The 23,131-nt window shown below is 38.2% G+C and overlaps 1 protein-coding gene across 2 annotated transcripts in view; it reads right to left on the bottom strand.

Moving 5' to 3' along the window:
- The window catches only part of CDKAL1 (CDK5 regulatory subunit associated protein 1-like 1), a 604,990-nt gene that overhangs the window by 114,779 nt on the left and 467,080 nt on the right, over nucleotides 1-23,131 (bottom strand). For both annotated transcript variants that reach the window (XM_004693314.2, XM_012732965.1), the window contains one exon: nucleotides 5,283-5,345. In XM_004693314.2, the coding sequence (XP_004693371.1) occupies nucleotides 5,283-5,345 (63 nt within the window). The remainder of the gene's footprint in view (nucleotides 1-5,282; nucleotides 5,346-23,131) is intronic.

Genomic DNA, 23,131 nt, shown 5'->3' with positions numbered 1-23,131 from the left:
ACTTCTCGAACTAAAAATTTTTGCTTTTGTTTTTGTCCCAATGAAAATACAGAAAACATTGTTAGACTTATTATTAGGTATTTCCTGTACACCTGTAGATAGGAATTCCCAGACATATTCATATTAACAACAGTTCTTGGGGTAGTTTTAGAAAGTGTGGATCATGGAAACAATATCAACTTTTTAAATATACATAAAACGACGATTAAAATGCACTGTACTGATAACAGTACTTAAAAGTGGTCCACCACAGCTGATGCAGAGTAATCTTCAAGATAAAAATATAATTCTTGGGCACAGCAGGTTGAAGCACTATACTGGGAAGCTGAAGCCACTTCCACATGAGTTCGATCCCCGCCTGCCCCGGAGGAGATCCACAGGGCGGCAGACCTCTCCTGACCCGCCCACTGCTCCCCTCAGCAGTGTACTTCGTCGATCTGCCTGTTCTGTACCCCACTCTGTCTCTGGTGAATCCTCTCACCCTCCGCATCTTTGGCCTGTTCCCCAGTTCTGTATGAATAAATAAATCTTAAATATATATATATATATATATAAAATTCTTAATGACTAACATTTTATAGCATCTAATTACACAAAGAATTTGGGGGCATTCTGTTTTTCCCCCTCCTCTTTCCTGCTCATACACATTTTGTCTGTTTTCCTGCTATCTACACATGTTCAAGAACCCCTGGGTTATTTCTTTTCACTCTCTAGAGTAACATGGTATTTATCCAAACTTATTAAGAACCAGCTGCTCCTAAGAGACTTCAAGATAAATAAAATTTATTCTTCAAATGCCAATGTTTCTAAAAATAGTTAATACACATCTCTACTATTTTTAAGCAAAACATCTGGTTCTTGGTATAAATTAGACCCAATTATTGTACCCTGGGACCACTAAAATGTATGGGGATATTTGGGTACTTAGGCTCAACTGAAGTGGGCTTGGGCAGCTGCATTTTAGGGTTCCTCTGTTAATGACTTACACTTTTTATGACCTTGTCCTTGCCTTCACTGAGCAGGCTGTCACTTCTTAATGGCGCTCTGACTTCTTGAAGCAATAACTGCCCTCTTTGAAATGCTGCAAGGGTTGATTGTTACTTGGGAGAGCAGGCATCTATGTTTGCTAAAAACACTAAAAAGAAAGAAATCTACTGTTTGTGGAAGGGGACACAAGAAGTAATGAGGTGGGGACAGGGAACGAAATGCTGTCAGTCTGGGCTTGGCATCTTTGCAGGTTCTATCTGAGCTTTGGACAGCTGAGCCTATAGCAGAGAGAATTCTGGTGGAGCAGAAGACCGACACTCCTTTTCTGTCTGCTCACACACTGACTTATCAAGGATGTCCAATTTTTGGTTTTGATACATGTGAGTTTTGGTAGTCCAACTGGCGTTTATGGTCCACATATGTAGGAACATCCTACTCTTGCAACACAGGGCTAAATAATGTATGTCTCATGTGTGCCCCCTGATTTATGACTATATATACATAGAAAACTACTAAAATAATAAGTCACCAAGAGGAAATGAGCCCATTTCACAAAAATACAACTACATAGTGACTACCTATTAAAGCTAACTTTTTGTGGTATGATTTTTAATGTATCTCGATGAAATGTGTTTAGGAACTTACTGAGATATTAAAAACCTGATTGACCTAAACCTACGAAGTTTTGTAATTTCTGCTGTCTAAGTACCTTCATATTTGAGTAGCTTTTTATATTTTAGCAGATCATAATCATTCCTTTATCTAATTAACTTAGACTTCCCTCAACACAAAGTCTGATCAAAATCTAACAAGAAAGAAAAGATAAATGGAGAGAATGAAGAAAGGGAGCGAGGGGAGCAGTTGGGAAGGCCGGAAGGAACATCTTTTATATGAATATTTAGCAATGTTTTCTTTAGGCCAAAGACAGACAGCACACCTCATTTGCATAGTTTTAATAAAAGAGTTCTAATTATAGCCTACTCGATCTATTCCTGACTTGTCGAAAGAAAAAAATTCAGCTCCAGATTGGTCTTTGGTGATCTGGCGGCATCTCGTCCTATCAACTTTCCTGGTAGTATCATGTATATTCAGAAATTATTACAAGCTATGTCCATTATTAAAATACCAGAGGAAAGAATATAATGCATAAAATATAAGTGTATCACCAGATACTTTGGGTTGCCATTACATTTAATGCCCCCCTCTATTATGGCAGAAAAGTGGGGATTCATTCTGGTCAAGTCTTTTTGTGTAAAAACTCCAAAGAATGACTTTTAAACAATGGACATGGACCCACCTATTATAGAGCAAATGAAATTCTTCCACTCTCCAGAAAAACTGGTCTTGAATATAAAAAATAAGCTAGGTCTCTTCCTTAAGATTCATAATGCACATTTTGCTCTAAGTTTTATTTGCCTTTTGCAATAACATTTAAGAGAAAACAAACTGACCATTTACAACCTAAATAAAGGCTCTAGAGTGATTAAGAAATGCACCTGGCCTCACTCAAACAACATGCTCATTTAACCTGGTGACTTTCCTGTATCTGGGTCAGGCTGGGGACATCTTGGCTGGGGAGGGAAAGAAGAATAAATATAACTGAGTCACTGACAACAAAACAGTTGTACGAACGACCCTTTGTAATTACAGCTGTTTTAACAGTTTCTAGTGGGCAAGGCTGTCATTTAAGTGGCCCACTATAATTTGGGATGAAGTCCCAGGAAAGTATGCCAACTTTAGAACAGGAGTTATATTTCTGAGTTTACTCAGCATAATGAATACACTGAAATGCTGAGTATTTATTCCTTAGTATAATTTTACGTAAAGGGAAGAATTAACAGAAAAGGAACCTAGCTACAGAGGAAAAGAATAATACCACTTTCACTCACAGTAGACAATAATTTATATTACTTTCTACATCTTTTTTTAATAGAAAATTTCAATCATATAGAAATATACCCCCACACACAGAATGATGAACCCCAATAAACCCATCACTCAATTTCAACAGTCATCAGCAGCACATGGTCAATTTATTTTATTGTACCCCATGCACTTCTAAAGGAAATTTCAGACAGCCTAGATTCTATTTCATATAAACTTCCATTTATGATATATGTATGTTTCCCTAAAGATCACTGCAGAAATCTTGAGTATGAGGTGTTTAAAATCACCTTATGCACATTTTAGAAAATGTTTTACACTAAGATCTATCTTTTTAGAAAACGAATTTGTTGGAGTATAATTGGATAATTAAAACGATAAAGTAACTTGAATTGCAACCCAACCCTCTATTATTTTGTTTATGGGGGGAAAACAAACATTCTAAAATTGAAAACAGTGCGGGTTATTCAATCCCTGTGATTCTAGTCTTTGTGGACACACTAATCAACATGAGACAAGATTAAAGTAAAGTGGGAAGACTTGCCTGAGGGAGCTTGGGCAAATGGGAAGAGGCTACTAAGGACCCAGGAGGTGCCTGGAAGGAAACGATCCCCTTTTCCTTCAACAGACACACAGTAAAACAGCACGTCAACAGGCCAAACCTTGCGAGCTTCAAAAATCATTCCTCAAACAGTCCAGCTACTTAGCGTAATTTATTACCAATCTTAAAGCAAAGATCAAAAGGGACTCCATCTAGCATTTATATTCCATTCCTTACTGCCTGATGACTAATTTGCAAGGGAATGATGTCTTTACAAGGGAAGCCAAAATAATTTGAGGTGACTTTGATACAATGCCACAAAGGATATGAAGAGGAAGCCGGTAGAAACTGCAAATGGCTAAGTTCCATTAAGAGTTCTAATAAAAGAATAATGGAATTTCCCTTAACTGTGAATTTAAAAATGGTAGAAGTGGGCAACATTTAGACAAGTCAGGCAAAAACTTTGATTTGTCAAAGTCTTTTTTTGCTGTTGCTATTGTAAAATGTTAACGTTAGCCACTGTTAAATTTATGTTAAATGGTTTCAACTAACAAAACAAACAAACAAAACCCCACAATTTTCCCATCAGAAACACGGCCAATCTCATTCCTTTTGCTGTGTATTATTTCTCCGCCTGCACTTTCCATCTGCATCGTCAGACACTACTGGCTCCCTCAACCTCTTTCAAAGAAATTGGCATATTTTGTGAAATGATTGCTTTAACCTAAAAAAATATTAACTTGCAGTGACATAATTTCTGATATAGTACATCCCCACGGTCATGTGGAGCATAAATAACCCTTTCACAAATTTTTGATGCTTAAGTTAACTGGTCACCATAGAAACACTAGAAGCTATTCAAATTCTTTCAACTTCTATGAACAACTGGCACATTTTTTTCCTCATGAATCCAGACATCTCCGTATTCTCAACTGAGGAAACTAGTTTTCACACTACTTATTTTGGCTAGTTAAAAAATTCCTACCACATGTCTTCCTGTAAATTCATAGATAAAGATTTAAGTTTATATTAGCATTTCAACTGTGAAAACTTTTTGTTTGCTTCTGAAATCACCTCAAATTAACAGATTTATTGGAACCCTACAGTCTACAGAAGTTTTGCACACGTATCAGAAATCCTGTAGTGTGTTTCATCATGATGCTATGGTGTTGAGAACTTTCTTTAAAAATGCTTGTAAGTGTGTATATCTTCAAGAATCCTTGTCCTTTACAAATATGTGGTGTCAAACGAAAATAAAAAGATGCACAGGCTTCTTCAAAAACCCTGAAGGCCTGGTGTTGGGTACAAATGAAACAACACTGGCCACCGGCCTGCAAAGCTATGGGAGAGGGACATAGAGTACCAACACTATTGGATTTTCTGTGTAGCTAAACTCCTGGCAGTGGGTATTTCTGATATTTATTGTTTTCAATTAAGGTTTTTAACTTAGAAAAATAACCTATCACAAGCAATGGACAACCAAGGGTTGGCAATTAATATTTCAATTAACTTTCTAATTCAAAGGCCAAGTTCATTACACTACAGTATTTGGAAAGAAAAAAACCAAGCAAATAAAACGTACCCCCAAATCTGTCTTTTCACAATCTCTGCGATTTCAGTGACATGTAACCAGATTTTAGTGTGAATAATACAGGATTATTTTTAGTTACAAATAAAACCTTTCTTTTTTGTTAAAAGATAAAAAATTGAAAAATGATAATGTAAATGTAACTGTTGGTATACTTTGCAATTACTACATATTGGTGAAAATCATGCTATATACGTGTGACATATATATGTGATATATATATATACACACTAACATAGCTAATATATGCTACATTAGCACAGTAATAAATGGTTCTCTTACCTTGTGATCATATGGATTGTAAGAATGAAATACCCGAGAAAGATCTTTTGTTCTTTGCTTTTTCTGTGGAAGAAAATACAAATATTTGAGTTGACAGGTTGCAAATACATACATCTATGTGTCTAGCTTTCTATGTCAAAACACTCAAATTGGGGGAAGATCTTGTTTCTTGAGTTACTATTGGTTTACACTGTTGTTCCAGGACCCGAGTCTTTTTCTGTGTTTTCTGAGAGGCTACAGTGTGGACATGGGACACAAGGAGAAAACAAAACCTCTTGACTGTTAGGTGGGTCGATGTCACACATCAACCAGGCAATCCCTTCTAGAGTTTTCCTAATGAAAATACTCTCGCCAGAAAGTCTGAATGGAAAACTCAAGAAACTATAATACAGAAAAGTAACTGGAAAGAAAAGTGTGACACATTTGGGAAGCATTCAGATGATGGTACCACTACCTGGTTGCTCCTACTCAGGATTCCTCTAGCAAGCGATCCCAACACTACACTTCCTCCAGTCCCAGTCAGTTTGTGTCTGCCTGAGTCTGTATGCAGGGCCATCTTTACACACCAGTTCTCTGCCTGCTATCTCTCCACAGAAGGGACTGAAAAAACATTTGCTTAATTAATAGAAGAATATGCCTGATATGCCGGGGATATAACTAACAGAATCGTGATTATGATTTGTAGTTATGAAGCTAGTTGTGAAAAGAGAAGGCCCTTCCCGTCCAGTGATGTTTTCTGAACCCAGGTACTCCTTGAACTATGTCTCCACCTCCTACTGCCCAAGTTCTGTGACAGTAAAGATGTGTGTGGTTCTTATGTTATAGATGACTCTAGGCAGCAGCTAGTTTACTGATGCACTGCGTTCTGTCAGTCCATCACGATCCCCATGGAAACTTTCATGTATGCTTCCAGATGTCCTATGCATTTATATTAACGCACAATAGTTATTTTAACTTTCAAATAAAGTGAATGCTTTATACACACTGTTCTGAAATTAACTTTTTCTACTCCACAATTTTATCCTTGTCAAACTTTAATGTCTGTGTATTAAGATATGAAATCCAAGAAGTTCTGAAATCTGTTTCTTTCTATATTAATCTCATTTCAGTTTTGTAATACGATGATGATTTTAAATAAAGACCCTCCAAATTGCCCTTTCCCTCACACATTATACCAACTGGCCCTTTCACCAAGAATGAATGAACAGAAGGGACTGTAGTTTAAGTTGGAAACTGTTAGGGCTTTCTTTTTATTTAAAGGTTGGAGCATTTCTAAATTTACAGAAGAGATAATACATTTTAAAATCAAATACTGAAAATCTTCCAAGCAGTCATAGAATTTATTTTTGTATAACACACACGTAGCACACTACGACATCAAAAATTCTGTCCTGGGTATACCTGTCTGTCTTTATTACTTTTCTTTTCTTGCTTCTACTCTGATGTTGCTAATTCATCTCTTATCAGATGAATCAACTTCATTTGATGTTGTTAATTCTTCTAATAGCTTCTTCTCGTTCACTTAGGAATGAATCTCGCCCAGCATCCATGTTTCATAGGGGAACATTTCCTGCTAAAACGCCAGTATCCATGTGAGCATATGTCAGTACCTGAGTTCTAAATAACCTCCCTGCCTCAGTTCTATGTGACCTTCTGCAGCAAGCAGGCACAGCAGTTGGATCTGAGGTTATTCAAGATTTCAGTTGAGTCACTTGCACACACTCCTCATTTCCCCCCGGTTTTCATATTTCAAAACTGTTGTTCAAGCCACAACTCCACTTAGCAATTTTTTAAATCACTCTGCCTGTTTCTACTTTCTGACACCCCACAAAAGTCACCTCTCCTTGATGCCCCACTGAATTCTACTTTAACCTTTTTTCTTTAGTGAGAAGATATATCTCTAATGGATTGAAAACATGCTCGTGGCTCTACGAGCCTTGGAATTTGTTCTGAACAGGTCATTTACCCACCAAAGTTTTCATTAGTTTATAACTTTCTCTTTCCTTTCCATACACCCACTAAGTTGGTGTAATTGCTCTTGGCCTATATTTCAATCAAGAGAAAAATGATGGATATGAATATTCCCTTTGGTAGAAGACAATATAATGCACTGGATACTTTATTTTTCAAAAAGGAAACCATACTCGAGAAGATAAAAATAGACAATATATTAGGATTCAAGTTAGAAGATGCCCCAAGGACCGATCAGTGCCAGAACTGGTTGAACTTGAGTTGGCAGGTCGATAGGGAGTATTCAAAGGTTGCTCTGAGTGACCTTTTCATATAGGTATTGATTTTATATCTGATTTGCTATCTCCAATAGCAAAAAACTACATATCCTTTTAATTATAAGCTACCTCAAATTATTTTAAAAGAAAAGTATAAATGGTAGGCACAAAGGTAAATAAATAGCACCACTCAGATTAGTCCCTAAGAAGCCAGTGAGGAAAGAACACATTTTTTTTTTCTCTAAGAACAAATTTATGATACACATATAAGGTGAAGTCTTGACTGTGAATAATGAAGGATGTATTAGTCCTAAGAAGTGAAAACTACTGCTATTTCCTCATGAGATCTGAGTTACACAGCCCAGAGGCTTCACTTTCTGGGATCCCGATGACCCAAGGCCAATTAACCTACCATCTGATTTCATATATAACGCTTCACTGAAACACAGTTACACTTATTTGCTTACGTATTATCTATGTAGTTTCCACGCTATAAAAGCACAGTTGAGTGACTACCTACCTCAGAGATTGTGTAGCTCTTAATTTTAAAGTTTTACTATGTAGTCCTTTACAGACATCCCTAATGCTAAATTTCCACCTCTGAACATGTCTGCAAAACAGTACATTAACTCTAAATCAAACAAATAACTGTCAAACAAAATCTCTTGTAGCTTCTACACATTCAGTTAAGACAATTCAAGAGCCCTGATTTATCCCTGAAATAACAGAATGAATGCGCCAGGCAAAAACACAAAACCAAACAATTAGTTGCTTTGTTTTGAGGATTTTACCTTTTGGGCATTTTATGTTCAGACAGAGATTACAACTTCTTAGTTGGTTTCTAGAGTATACTGAGGTAGATACAGGGTTTTCAGAGTCTCTTGTATTCACAGTATAACTGCTGATGACATCAACTGAGAAGGAATGCTTTACCTACCTGTAGCTCTGAAGTCAAAGGCTTCTTGTACAATTAACCGAAGCCTAACTACTATTGCTAGCGCGCCAATTTTTCACTTGTAGACAATGTTAAGAGTAAAAAGCTACAAAACCTGTCGAGCCTTGCTATCAGCAGAATTAACTGAAACCAAGAGCTGAGCCAAAAATGAAATAATTAGGTATTTTCCTATTGCATCATAGTGTGTCTAAATTACCTCCCATTTTTTTCGCCCGTTAAAGCAAACATCTCAGTCTTGCAACCACCTGCTAATTCTCCAAAGGTTTAAAAAGTAAACATGTTCAACAAGTTGTGTGATGAACTTATAAGAAGGGTGGCCAAAGCATAGCAAAGCATCTCCCAGAACAGTACAAGGTCCCTTCAATCAAACCTCATCATTAATCCCAAGGTACAGTTTACAGAGATGAGAGGTTACGACAAAGGAACCACATGCCGAGTCCTGCAGTCCTGGATTACACTGGGTTGAAAAGATGAGGCAGTATGCAAACTGAGTAAAATTCGTCAACTTCTGAAAGCTAACCATCTGCAGATGTCTATACTTGAGGTATTTCCCGAATTGCTTTTGTATTTCATGCTCCATGGACAGAAAATATTGATGATCCCTCCCTTTCAAACAAAACTAAAGGGTCCCTGTGAGCACTTTTAGCAGTTCAGCTTTCCAGACAATGTAATAACTTCAATTTTGAGCAAAAGTATGAAAGTATGCAATAGTGCTCAGGCTGAAAGAGGCTTCCTATGTGGTGAGAAGCTACATTCTGGTGTGAAGGTGTATGAGCAACCTGAATTGTAACAACAGCCACTCCTTTAGCTTCTCTTTGTCTGCCAAACTAATTCAATGTTCCCTGTATCCATTCTCTATGTGTAGATTAAAGCTTTTTCAAGCAAAAGTTATTATAAGGTAAACTTCAGTAACACAATGGACTTCATTTCTACACATGGGTTGTCAAAAATGGTAATGTCTATGTGAGCTTGCTAAATGTAAGGTCTATTGTAATGGGAATCTTCATTACGTATCATGCAAACACCAGAGAAGCTGGTTCACGGTGGAATGTACTAACTTCTCATTTCTGGTTCCAGAATTGCAAGTATTAGACCCAGAGGTGCTGAAACAGTCAGACTGCAAACAATCTAAACAGAGAAATGTAAATTTTATTTTTTTATAACCAAAGAGAAATTCTAGAGATCAAAAACACTGTAACAGTAGTGAAGAATGTCTTTGGGTTATTAGTAGACTCTTAGACATGGCTGAGGAAATAATCTGTGAGATAGAGGGTATATCATAGAATTGTTGAAAACCATAAAACAAACAGAACAAGGATTGAAAGAAAAGAAAGAACTGATGTTAAAGGACTGTGGGCAATTTCAAAAGTTATAACATGTTATGGTTCTACCTGAAGAACTATTTGAAGCAATAATGATTGGGGATTTCCCCAAATTAATGTCAGACACCAAACCACAGATCCAGGATGCTTGTAGAATACCAAACAGGAAAAATGTCAAGAAAATTATTCTGAGGCATATCATCTGCAAATGAGAATGAATCAGAGATTAAAAAGAAGAATCCTAAAAGGATCCAAAAGGGAAAAATACCTTACTTAGAGAAGAACAAAGAAAATTAATTATATCTGACTTCTCAAAAGCATGTAGACAAGAAGAGAGTGGAATCCAGTAAAAGGAGTGAACTGTATGATGAAGGATGAAGCCAAACTTTTATTGGGGTATAATATAGTATATATGCATGTTGTTTTGTAATGATGTACACCTGGAACATTATACCACGGTGGTATAATGCAATGTTACTTCAATAACAACAAAGAAAAGGTGGAAAGAAATATTTAGTTGTTGAGAGAGGAAAAAAAATTCACGGACAAAGAATTCTGTACTCCACAAGATTATCTTTCAAAAAAGATGGAGAAATAAAGGCTCGCTAAAGCAAACAAAAGTTGTCAGTTGGCTGCTCTTGAGTAAATTATAAATGAAGTTCTTTGGTGAGAAGAAAAATAATACAGGTGAGAAGTATGGATTTACACACAAAGGAAAAACATGAAAGAAGGAATAACTGAAGGCAAGAAAATTCAATATTAAACAGACGTAAAACACAACAGACTTTAAAAAAATAATGAATGATGACTTGATCATGTATACTTATGTGTATATGAAATGAATGACAGCAAAGATACAGGGGTGGGAGGAAGGAATTTTAACATTATTTTGCTAAAGGGGACTCATGCTACCCATGGAGAAGTATTGTGTTATGTGAAAGTGCATTTTTTAAGTTGGATTGGTTGAAATGTTTGTTGCCGACTCGAGGGCAACCATTAAAAAACTTAAACAAACCAAAAAAAAAAAAATATGTAACTGATTTGCTAAGAAAGGAGAATACCAATGTATTTATGTCTTCCAATATCCTTTCTGGCAGAAAGTCTAAGAAGTGGCTAATTGTTCACCGGGCAGTAGCAGCAGTAAAGTAAGAACGAAGAGAGGGGTAATCAAGATGATACATCCATGGGACACCTAGACGGCTGACCGTTCTGTCACACAGGGGATTCTGAGGCAACAGGCACTAATGGCATCATGTGGACTAGCAAAGGCAGGCTCTGAATACCTCCAAGAGACGTTAGTCAAAGTTCCAGAAATAAAGTTGAAGATCAAGGAGTTGGGTCAGCTCATAGAGTCCAGGGCTGACATTCATTCACAGACCCACATCCCCGAGCAAAGAGACCAAAATAACTACGGGGAGCAAATGACTGAGAGGCAGTGGGTCACTGGCAAAGAAGTAGTCTTGACAGTCACAGGGGCTTCCAAGGGTTTAGCAAGAAGCAGTAATAGACAGTGAAGTCAAATTAAAGAAGTAAGCAGGACACCTTAAGAAGTGAGTGTAGGTGTTAACGTCCAAGGATAATGCTTGATGTTTACCTTGGGACCTTTATTTTATTTATTGCAGGAAGCAGGTTCTAGTTGTCTTAATCCGGCCAATGGTGGGCCCATTCAAATAACTGGAAAGTGAATGCTTTGGGCTGACGAGGAAAAATTTGTAATTTAAAGAAGAGTTCAGTTTTTGATAAAAGCAGGAATAAGAGAACTGAGTTAATAGATGACTCCTTTCACTAAATTAGAAGGTAGGGTGAGTTCAGTGATACACGGAGGAAAAAGGAGGCCATTTTGTGGAAGCAAAGAATGGCTAAGTGATTAAAACACATGATGCAAGAAATGTGACAAATGATGAAATCTGTGTTACAAAGAGCTTCCTAATAATGTCAGGGAGTGAGGAAGCAAGGCCAGAGGTTAACGGATGTTGCAATGTTTCAAAAAAAAAAAAAAAACACAACATCTCAAATAAAACTAGGGACAAGGAGAATAGGGAATAGGTGCGACGATGGATCTGAGAAACAGCCAGGAGGCAGGGACAGATGCACCTCTGTGGCTGACTGTGTCAGAGCACAAAAAAAGAAGGAAGTGAGGAGGATTCCAAGATTTCTGGCTCAGATAACTGCAGGGAGAGAAAGGATCTGCACCAAGGAAAGGAACCTAGATGAGAAGAAGATTTGTGCGACCTGGAGAAGTGGAGAAAAATCAGTTTTGAATCTAGTAAGTTTGAAGTAAGTGGCAGTCAGACATTTGGAGAGGGAACGAGAAGCAAGTTTGGAATAAGGGTACTGTGCTAGAAGACAGATGTGGGCAAAATTCAGACAACGAGGGCAGACTGAGATCACCATCCAAGAAAATATTCTCTGACCTTGGTCAGGTGTCTGCTCTGCAATTCCCATGTTAAAGGGAGTTGCTGAATTAGGCCAGTGGCTCGCTGCCCCGGATTATAGGACGTAATAACTGAAAGCCTTTAAACTAGCAGTGTGCAGTTCTAGTCACCAGTGATCATGAGTGAATTGGCAGGCTGGGACCAAATGCAAGTGTGTCACTCAAAAGCTCCTGAATTTTCCAATATGCCACCAAAGTTGAGAGCCACTAGCCAGAAGATCTCTAAGTCTCTTCCACCTGCAAGCCTCCACCTAGGCTGATTCCCTAACATCTTGCAGTTACTGACATCTGGATTCTGAACTGTAGCAATTGTTTCCATGTCTAATCTTCACTACATTGTGCCTGCAGCTTTGCCTTAGCTTGTAGCTTACGCCTGATCTCTTCCTTGCTTAAAAATTGGCTCACACAGGTAGTCCTCTGGGGCACGCTGATAATCTCGCTGCAGAAAATAGGCTGTAGCTTATATATTTTCCTGCCTACTTGGTGAGTACATCTGAAAAGTAGCTAGAAAGCTAATTTAATAAGTGTGAACTTTTATTTTATTACCAGTATATAAAGCACATAAACCTAAAATTAAAAGTACTTGACATCAGTAATCGATCACTACCTTACTTTTTATACTGTATGTATTTGGAAGGTGCCCCTAAGTTGACAGTAATCATTCAGGATCAATAAGAATAAGAGTAAGGAAAAAACAGATCCCTGGACTTTAAACAATGACTTAAAAATTCAGAAATCAGTTTTTTTTTTAAAAAAATCAATAGCAAGCTCTTTAATATCTCATCTGCTTTTCCTTTATCAGCTACATAAAATACTTGTGCATTTTGCAAGAACTAAACCTACAGTGAAGGTGGTAGACAAAACAAACAGAAATTAGGCCGGGCTAACTGTACATTTTTTCACCACTTGCTTTCTGGTGAGATCGAAAAGCCACCTGAAATCACCATAAAAGCTGCATCTGAATTTCCCTGTCTCCTTCCAGTTATTGCAGATTCAAGGAAAATTAGCAGGTTCTTTAGCTTCACAAACCTCCACAGTTACAAGCATTTCTCAAGGGAAGCTAGAAAATAGGTAAATGTTTGTGCTGAGCCAACCATACAAGGATTCAAATAAAATAATCAGGGAAATGTGGCAATGTGACTGGTTCTAATGCACAGCAGGCATCAGTGAGAACCATTCTTTTTCGGTCTTAGGGTTTCTATAAGAACCTTAATGGCATGGAAGAGCAAAAGTCAGCTCTCATTTTCATACTACAGGAGAAAGGGCTCCATTTCCCCAGGCAGGTGCTTACCCAGGCAAAGAAATGCTGGAAGAAAATACAAGATAGGAATTCTGCATTAATTCTGTGATATCTGTTTTTAAAAGTGTAAATAAATAGCCATGCCTTTGTATATCAAGCTCACCTTGTTTGCTAAAGAGAAGATTTGGTTGCAAGAAAAGGTTAATTCTTTGGCAGCAAAGGCATGCCTGGCACATCACAGAGGAAAGAGATTTAACTATTACAAAATAATAGGTGTTGCCAAAAATGGGTAGCCAAGATAGCCTTTCAACAGCAAACAAACCTGTGCAGACCTCTTCTGACTCGTCCGCTGCTCCTCTCAACAGTGTACTTTGTCGATCTGCCTGTTCTGTTCTCCGCTCTGTCTAGGGTGAATCCTTCATCATCCCTGCACCTCTTGTTTGCACCCCAGTTCAGTATGCATGCATGTATGTATAAATAAATCCTTGCTAAGTTAAAAGACAAACGCAAAGGGTACTTCATGCTCAACACTGCACAGTTTCAAAATTCTGTCCTCGGGTACCTTTCAAGGGCTCATAAGCAGCACACAATAACTTGAGTTGTTACTCTACGCTTTCTATCCAACCACAAAAGAAAATCAACATTTCCTCTGGTCTGAATTATTGGAGCAATACTTACTCTTATTAATAAGCCTTTGTTGAGGTAACACCAATTTGTAACTTTACATAGGTCACGGACGTACAGCATTACCCCGACACCGGTGCACCCCAGGTCAGGAACACCACTGAAAGTCTAGTTTCCCTCCATCAGCACCCAGTTGAGCCACTTTACCCATTTCACCCACCACCAATCTCTTTACCTCCTGCCCAGGGTAACCACCAGTATCTAAGAGTTTGGTTTTGTTAGCTTATTTGCTTTGTTTTACATTTTAAATGGTCAAAAAAGATCCCCAGAGAGCAAGAATAATGGTGATGTGTAAAGTACTAGTTATGTGTCCATAAAGTTTTCTTGGAGCAGTCATGCTCATTTACTCATGTGCCACCTGTGGCAGCTTTTGTGCTCCAATGGCAGGCTTGAGTGGCTGTGACAGAAATTGGATGGCCCTGCAAAAACAAAAATATTTACTCTCTGGAGCTGACAGGTCAGTATAAGACCTGCAGCATTTGAAACTTCTTCCATGGGATTCTGCTGTTGAGACAATTTAAATGTTATGCCCTTAAAAAAAACAAGTGTTATCTGCACTCTCATAAACCTTGCTCCTTTCTCTGATAAGTTATTTATAGGGTTAAAAAGAGAGTGAAAGTATTTGATGTATGTGACCAGGCAGAATAATTATTTGTAAAGGACAAAATCAACAGCTTTTGATTGGGCTATTCTGCTCTTACCAAGAAAGAGAATAAAGGGCTGAATGTGCACAGAAAACTAATTTTCTGTCCATACATGAAACATTTTTTTTTTAAAGATTTATTTGTGCATACAGAACTAGAGTATAGGCCAGAGGTGCAGGGGTGGTGAGAGGCTTCACCAGAGAAAGAGTGGGGAGCAAAACAGGCTGACTGGCAAAGTACACTGCTGAGGGGAGCAGCAGGCAGGTGAGGAGAGGTCTGCCGCGCCATGTGGATCACCTCGGGGCAAGCAGGGATCGAACACATGCAGAAGTGGCTTTAGCTTCTCAGTGCTGTGCTTTAACCCACTGTGCCACCAGGGAGGGCGCTCATTAGTTTTGATAACATACTTAAACACTTAATAGGTCAAATATTATATACCCATCAAGGTCCTTCTTCCTTTAGTTAATCTGAAGCTCGGGAATTTGAAGAAGCAGAGAAAACAGTATTTAATGTAACTGCTGTATTTAATGCAACTGTCAAATTTTCTTTTATAGGATTTTGGAATTTCCAGGTGATTCTAAGATGTAAATATTACTTGTACACAAAGAGGCTAAACTGTTACTTCCAAACTTTAAAACCTTATTTTAACATAAGACAACCACCCCATACCCCTAATTTGGAAGAGGCAGTTACAGTGTTAAAACTCTCAAAATGTGTCCGATCCTCAGAACCCAGACACTAGGGACAACAAATTAATTTCTGTCTGTAAAGTGCTCTGTTTTTGCTTGTGCCATGGAAGCTTCACCATGCTGTTCTATATAACATGCTTATCTAATGTAAGTGGGAATGGAAAAAGTGACTCCCATCTTTTTCTACTTACTTAATAACGTCTGATGCCTGGGAATTCTTTAGGAAAGAAATATGAAACAAACTAAAAGTAAAATTAGGCAGTCCCATTAGAAATGCAACTAGGAGAGGAACATTTCACAAGTGGATAAAATAAATGCAGCACCAGGGAGTTCTGCGGATTTCTGTATTGTCATTAAATATTTTTCTTCCTTTTGTTTACAGAGCGATGGTAACACAGAGTCAAGTGAATGTAGCGTGCGTTGAAGATAAGCCTGGGAGCCCATGGTGGTGACCACAGTCATACGTCTGGGGCTGCACAAACTCTATTAATGCCAAGAGCCTCGCACCGGCTCCCAGAGGCTAATCCACACAGCACCCAAGGGGGAAAATGATGAAAAAAGAATGGAGAAAACTAAATTTCTCTGACCCACAGATAAGCTGCTATACAGTTCTAAAAACTGATCAAAACCAATGCCTCTCCTTCCTGACCCTGAATAACCCCTGGTGTCACCCCATTTGAAGAGAAGCTCGAAAATTGTTCCGTGCCAGTTACTGCTGCATCTCTAGATAAGCCCGCAACTCGTTTTTATTATGACTCCACAACTGGACCTGGAAGGTCAGACTTGACAATGTAGGTTTGATAACTCTCCTACTTTCTACATCTAATTTAGCACCTACTGTAGAAAACCATTTCTATCAGCAATGCACCCATCACAGATCTCTCTGCCCCATCACACCAGTAATAAGAGTCTAAAATTCATTTCAGGGGTGGCTGGGCTTTTTGACCTCTCTTCTTCTCAAGGATTGTGTCAAAAATAGGCTTATTTTTGTTTCATATATTAAACATACACATTTTCTTCTTTATCTTTGGCCTTTATGACAAAGAAGTTTTTATTTGATAACCAGAAGACAATCCAATATACAGCTCAATCTTCTCCAGTCTGTCATCTTCATGTCACTTCAGAAATCAGTTGCTTCATTTTTTAGGGTGTACAGCAAGGTTACTACACAGATAGCCAGTGGAAGGGAAATACTGGGGTGGGCTCTAAATCAAGCAATATGTTCAGTTACTGGCAGGGAGGGAACAGGTATGCATGTTTGTATGTGTAGGGGAAGGCGGCGGGGGTGTGGGGAGTGGAGGGTCTAGGAATTAGGAAAAGGACATGGCACACCTGTGTCCATTCCAACACTTCAAAGAGATCTACCACTCAAACAACTTCTACTTTGATATAATTCACGCTAAATGGTTTTCACAGACATTATCAGTGTTCACACAAGTTGGAAAAAAAGATGCCATGTTTTTGTACCAACAGACAGGCACCTGGCCTTTTTAAGTAAAGAGAGACTCAACAGGGGTGACGTTTCAACTAAGTCTACTACTGCCAGTCTTCTGGGGGCCGAAGGACCACAACCCCATTAGCCAGTGCTGCACCCCTGTGGGCCTGTGCCTTTCACACAAACTTCTGGCCTCACCACTGAGCTTTGGGCTCTGTCCTTAAATCCCGTCAACTCTCCTGTTTCTCTTTCTATCCCTCTTCAGAAACAGCTTAGAAGTAAGAGGAAACTGTCGACCCAGTATTATGCATATGCTATACTTTCAATTTTTCCTGGGAGAAGAACTTAAAATGTCAAAAACAACAACATATATTCATGTTGAGAATGCAAAAATCTCAGAAAAAGCTCAATAAACTATCTGTGCTGATTTTAAAGGAGCTATGCTTAAAGTAACTTTAATTAATGTCGAAGTCCAAATATATTTTTTGACATTTCTATAGTGCTTTATATTTTCAAAGTGCTCACAGTATACTTAAACATTCACACCAAGATTTACTGAATTATCTGGTCTGTTCATCTTATTGATATGGCATTAACCCCTTCTTTTCTCCAACTCACTAGATTTATTGGCTTCATCCTGCAATGATTATTCTTATTTTTTTAAACAGACAATGTTGGAATTTCTTTACGACCTATTATTTGTGAAAGGACACTATAGCTTCCTGTTACCTATTTTTCTTTCTCATTGCCAGCATCTCTCCATGTTCACTTACACCTAGCCAAGTTCCTCAATTAGAGAAATTGCCTCCCCACAGTTTTTTTAAATGCACATGTGCATTAACTTTTAAAGAATGTGTACATTTCTAGATTCTCTAGAATCTCTACCTAGCTCTTCCCTCTAATCTTTACCTAATTCACATATATACTGTGGATTTTATAAATTTATCGATTTCTCTCTCAAAAGAATCAATACGGGCCCTCCCTGGTGGCGCAGCGGGTTAAAGCACTGCACTGAGAATCTAAAGCCACTTCTGCATGAGTTCGATTCCCACCTGCCCCGGAGGTGACCACATGGCGTGGCAGACCTCTCCTGACCCGCCCGCTGCTCCCCTCAGCAGTGTACTTTGGCAATCTGCCTGTTCTGCTCCCCACTCTGTCTCTGGTGAAGCCTCTCACTGCCCCTGCACCTCTGGCCTGTACCCCAGTTCTGTATGTACAAATAAATAAATAAATCTTTAAAAAAAAATCAATACAAAGACAAAAATTAATTGATAATCTGACATCCGTATGCCCTATGTAAAAATAAAATTTGGGATATTATGAGAAATCCTTTATATGTTTCCCACTATATAGATTTAATACATACACACACATGTGCACACACATGTATTAGTAGCATTCCTTTGTTCTGGAGGATGGGTAACAGTATGTAATCTCTAACTCTTTCAATCAGTCTCTATAAGCAAAGGACCTTGTAAAAGTGGCAGATTACAATTCCCTTTTTTGTTTTTTAAACACAATAGATTCTGTGTTTTCTGAAGATAGGGTTCAAAGACAGAATATACCCTGTGTTCTACCCACGAAAAGCAATACAAGGTATTAAAGTTGTGCTTGCTCTTTGAGCCCAGGCAGGCTTAACCTACAGCCTTAATATGAAGGCTGTTCTTGTCAAACTGCTATAAAGATGAGATGAAATGTCAATGAAATGATTGACACTGTGTCTGCATACAGTAATCACTCAATAAATGTTAACACCTCATAAAAACCTACAAGCTTCCTAAGAAGTGTTTCAATTAACATAAACTGTAATAGGTCAATAATATCACTTGTACTCATTATCTTATCAGAGGCTCAAGTTTAATATATGTCTACTGATATAGTTACAAAGATGTGACGCGTAAGCCTCCCTTATAAATTACTAGATTTGTAACTCTGTGAAGTGCAAATATGTTGATGACTTTTCACGCTAGCATGTTACACAGCAACACCATAAAACAGTATTAAGCTGTTGTTCCCAACCATTATGTTAGCTGTCATGGAAAATTCCATTTCAATTGGTTTAATCTTGCAATCTTGTCAATTTTGTAAAAGTGAAAGGAATTCCCTAACCTGGACTCTTAGGTGACAGAATTCCTATTACATTTCTGGCTTCATCTGCTCTACATACCTTACCTGGCCTTTAAAGTTTGACATTCCTAAGCCCTCATCCATATTGCCTACTTTCTACCCTATACCTTTCCCTTCACCAAGGCAGGGCACTTCCATCTCTTCTCTTTCCCCACACATTCCCTATAAAGGGCTTTGTGTACATTATTTACTCTCCCTAGAACCTGTTTCTAGATCTTCAAAAGGAAGCTCATTATTCTGCTCTAAATCCTTATCACTGCCAGAGAGAGGTCTTCATAAATATAACAAAGGCTCCACCCAGCTATTACTGATCACTTACCAATGTTAGTGGGCTACATACATATTCTGTGTATTTTACCAGCTTTATATTTTTACTCCCTTCCTTCCTGTGTTAGAGCATAAGCTCCAAGCAGACAGCCCTTAGTGATGCTGAGTACCGCTGTGTGTCAGGCTCACGGTTAACACTCAATGAGTATTTGCTGAATAAGTAGAAAATTAACAGAAGATCATAAAGGCAGTCCATGATTATAAGTGCGGGTTAGCAAAATCCTTTAATCGCACAATGAAAAAGTATGAGGGAACATTATGCATCTTAGTCCTTACTCAGAGCTTCTTGGATCCCTTATGTCACAGTTGGAGAGCTCTTGAATTCTGGAAATATGACTGGTTCTGAAAACATTTTTAAGGCATGGGGAATTCATTTGTTCACTCATTTATTCATTTTAGCCAGACCAGAGAACTCTTTTTTAAGTTTGTTGGGTTTTAAGCTTTTTAAACTGTTTATTTTCCCGGCTTTCAAGATTAAAAGACTATGCATTCTTTTGTGGAGATTAAATGAATCAATATATAAAAAGCACCAACAATGCCTGGCACGTGGTGAGCACATAAGTCAGGTGTGAGCAACCAGCATCATCCAGTTTACAAGTCATAGGAATCCTTTCTTCAAATCTTCTTGTTCATTCCCATCTGCCTACTCACATTGGCCACCACAGCTTAGACTTCCTTACCTTTAAGACAACACCATTTCTTTAGCCTCTCTGTTCCTGTATGTAGCCTCTTTCCATGAAAGACAGCTTGCATTGAGCTTCTCATTTTACCTTCCTACAGGAATTGTGAGATTCCTCTACTGAAAAACATCTAAACAGCGGGTGCTGCCTGAGGAGTACAGATGAGGTGGTTCTGATGGTTCCAGCTGTCACAATCTGGAAACACTTCCCAGGGCTAATGAGCTTAGTGTGCTTACAGACTCAAAATCCCTTCACTCTACCAGACCACTTAAAAAAGAAAAAAACAACTTTAACACTATAACCCAAACATCAACATAAAATATTAGTCAGATACTTCTATTTTGGGGAGTCAAGTCTTTGAAATATGATGTGTATATTACACTAATACACTTTAATTCAAACTAGCTACATTTCAGTAACTCAACAGACACTGGTGTTAAGTAGTTAAGCCTACACTGAGGGCCCTGGACCACCAAGAAAGAGAAGGGAGAAGCTCAGTGCAAAAGCAGAAGTCGCACATTCGAACGCTCCCTGAACTGATCACTTAGGAACCAAAGGGGTAGGACTCTGAGCAAGAAGGGCAGATTTGAGTGAGAAATCCCAGGCACAAGAGTAAACTCAACAAAAGCTTTCAGCTACGAGTAGAGAAAAGGAAGTTAACTTGGGAGAAATGGATCATGGAGACCCACTTCCAAGTGAGTCGTTATTCCTGAGGGAGCACACGTTCCAGGACTAAAGAGAAAGCAACGTGAGTCATTTTCTTCTTTTTACCAGAGAATAATCATAGAGTAACTACAGCTGAGTTTAGTGACTACTTGTAGATACCCAAACCACTTTCCAAAAGGTCTTTCTCATTATTCACTGCAAGCCCTGCAACCGAGAAGAACTACACTTATTTTCTGGAAACATCTTGTGCCTCACTCTTAGCACATTTTGTATGCTGAAAAACTCAGCTTCAATGTTATTTTTGGCTGATACTGACCTTGGTCATCTTGCTTGCAAGCCTCCAACTTTTAATAGCCCTCTGAATCACTTTTACAGTAGCTGAGACACACTGTCTTGTCCTACTGCCATTATCATTATCTTCCTTTCTGGGATTACATGCTACTTGAGAGTAAGAACACCTACGTCATCTTGATATATGGTGCAGCTTCCAGCCTGGTCTCTTACACATACGAGTTCATTTTATATTAAATAAATTGATACCTTAGTTTAAATAATAATTTTAAAAACAGCAGTAGTCCTGACTACCCACATGATCAAGGACCTAACTCATTCCCTAAGGTAGGTTTGGGTCGTTACGGGCAACAAGTGCTGAGGTCACTTCATGCTGGCAAAAAGTGCCAGGAAGCGTCTTCGTCCAACTTCCAATTTGCCCCTCGATAACTCTGGCTGCTAATAGAAGATAAAAATCAAATTAAACTCCCTCGCAGTTGCAGTTAAAGTCCTATTAACGAGATAGAATTTCAGATACCTACAAATTATCCATTTGGATAACCTTTTAAACCTATGGAGGACTCACTGATTTTCATTTTAATAGCATTTGACTGATTCTGGGTTAACTTGGAAAGAAGAACGAAGAGGGCTGCTCCCTGGAGACCTCAGGGTCCCTGGGGCTCTCTACCAAGAGTTAATATCTAGTTACCTTGGAAGGCATCCATCAATTACTACTTCACATTAACTTCGCAGTCATCCCAAGGATATCAACCTCAAGTGTTTTTTTTTTCTCTTTTTGCCAGATTTCAGAGCCAACTGCAATTTACATATGAAATTATTTCCTACCTTTTCATACTTGCTTGTCCTAAAATGGTAAGTTAAAGAATTCGGAAAACAGTTTTGAGAAGATACTTAATGATGCTGCATATAATACAGGTAAAGAGGAAAAGCAGTAAAAGAATCCAGGCTACATGGAAAATCTTTTGGACTGCAACAGTCTGTCTGTGACACTCAGTAACAGAATTTGTCAGTGTCACAGTATTTTAAGTATATTTCACTTATAACCTATGAATTTCCCTTAAAAATTAAAGATGTGTCATCCATGAATTCCCCTACTTCTTGACCCATGCTACTGTTGAATAGGTATATTTTTGGAGGCCTAAGTTTTACATGTACTTCTAGCCTGCTGCATGTACACAAACACTTCAATTAAATCAGTTTCTGCCCATCAAAAGTTAGTTTTCTCATTCTATCAATGCTCACCTAATTAGTGTATCTTGTTTCAAAACAGAAAGTAGTCTAAGGATTAAAAGCCATTAGAAGTATTCAAAATCTTAGAATAGATTAAAATGCAGAAATGTTTTAGACTATGTGATTGTGGCAGTTGAAGTCATCATAAAATTGAGTGCGTGAACTAAACCACTAATCTTGTTTGGGTTTTCAATGTCTTCGCTCTCTTTCCTCTATGATTCTATTAAAAATGTAATAAAACATTCTAATGCTAAAAATATATACTAGACAGCTGAGAAGTCAGACATCACCTGAAACAACTGATCAAAATTAAAATCACCAGTATAAGGCACATTCGATAACCTGACAAGCACAAAACATCACATACTTAAAAAATACCAGGACAAAACATATAACCTGAATCTAATGTGGAGGAAAACTGAAGCCCAAACAGAAGGATGTTCTACAATATAACAGGCTGGTATTTTAAAATGCCAATATCAAGAAAAGCTTAGGAAATATCTAGAAGAGACTAACCAGATATGAAAACTAAATGCCAGGCCTGATCCTGAACTGAGTCTGGTATTAGAAAAATGACCGCTATAAAGGACACTGTTGGACTCCAGAAAACTGGGATATCAACTGCAGGCCAGACTAAACACTGTATCGCTGTTAAACTTCTTGAAATTGCTAATATTATGGCCACGTAAGATCTCTGCTTTGGGGAAATAGACATTAAATATTAAAAAGTAAAATGGCATGATGTCTGTAATCTACTCTGAAAATGTTTGGGGGAAAAGTATGTATTTCTAAGTCAGCCACTCAGACTGTGCGCCTATCCGGAGAAAGCAAACTGAGCAAAATGTTAAAAACCAGTGAATCTTGGGAAAGGGTATACTGGAGGAGCTGTAATATTTT

This window comes from Condylura cristata, unplaced genomic scaffold (genome assembly GCF_000260355.1).
Source record: "Condylura cristata isolate star-nosed mole 26May11 unplaced genomic scaffold, ConCri1.0 scaffold00037, whole genome shotgun sequence".
Classification (NCBI taxonomy): Eukaryota; Metazoa; Chordata; class Mammalia; order Eulipotyphla; family Talpidae; genus Condylura; species Condylura cristata.
The sequence above is the reverse complement of the archived record's forward strand: the minus strand, read 5'-3'. Positions and strand labels throughout refer to the sequence as shown.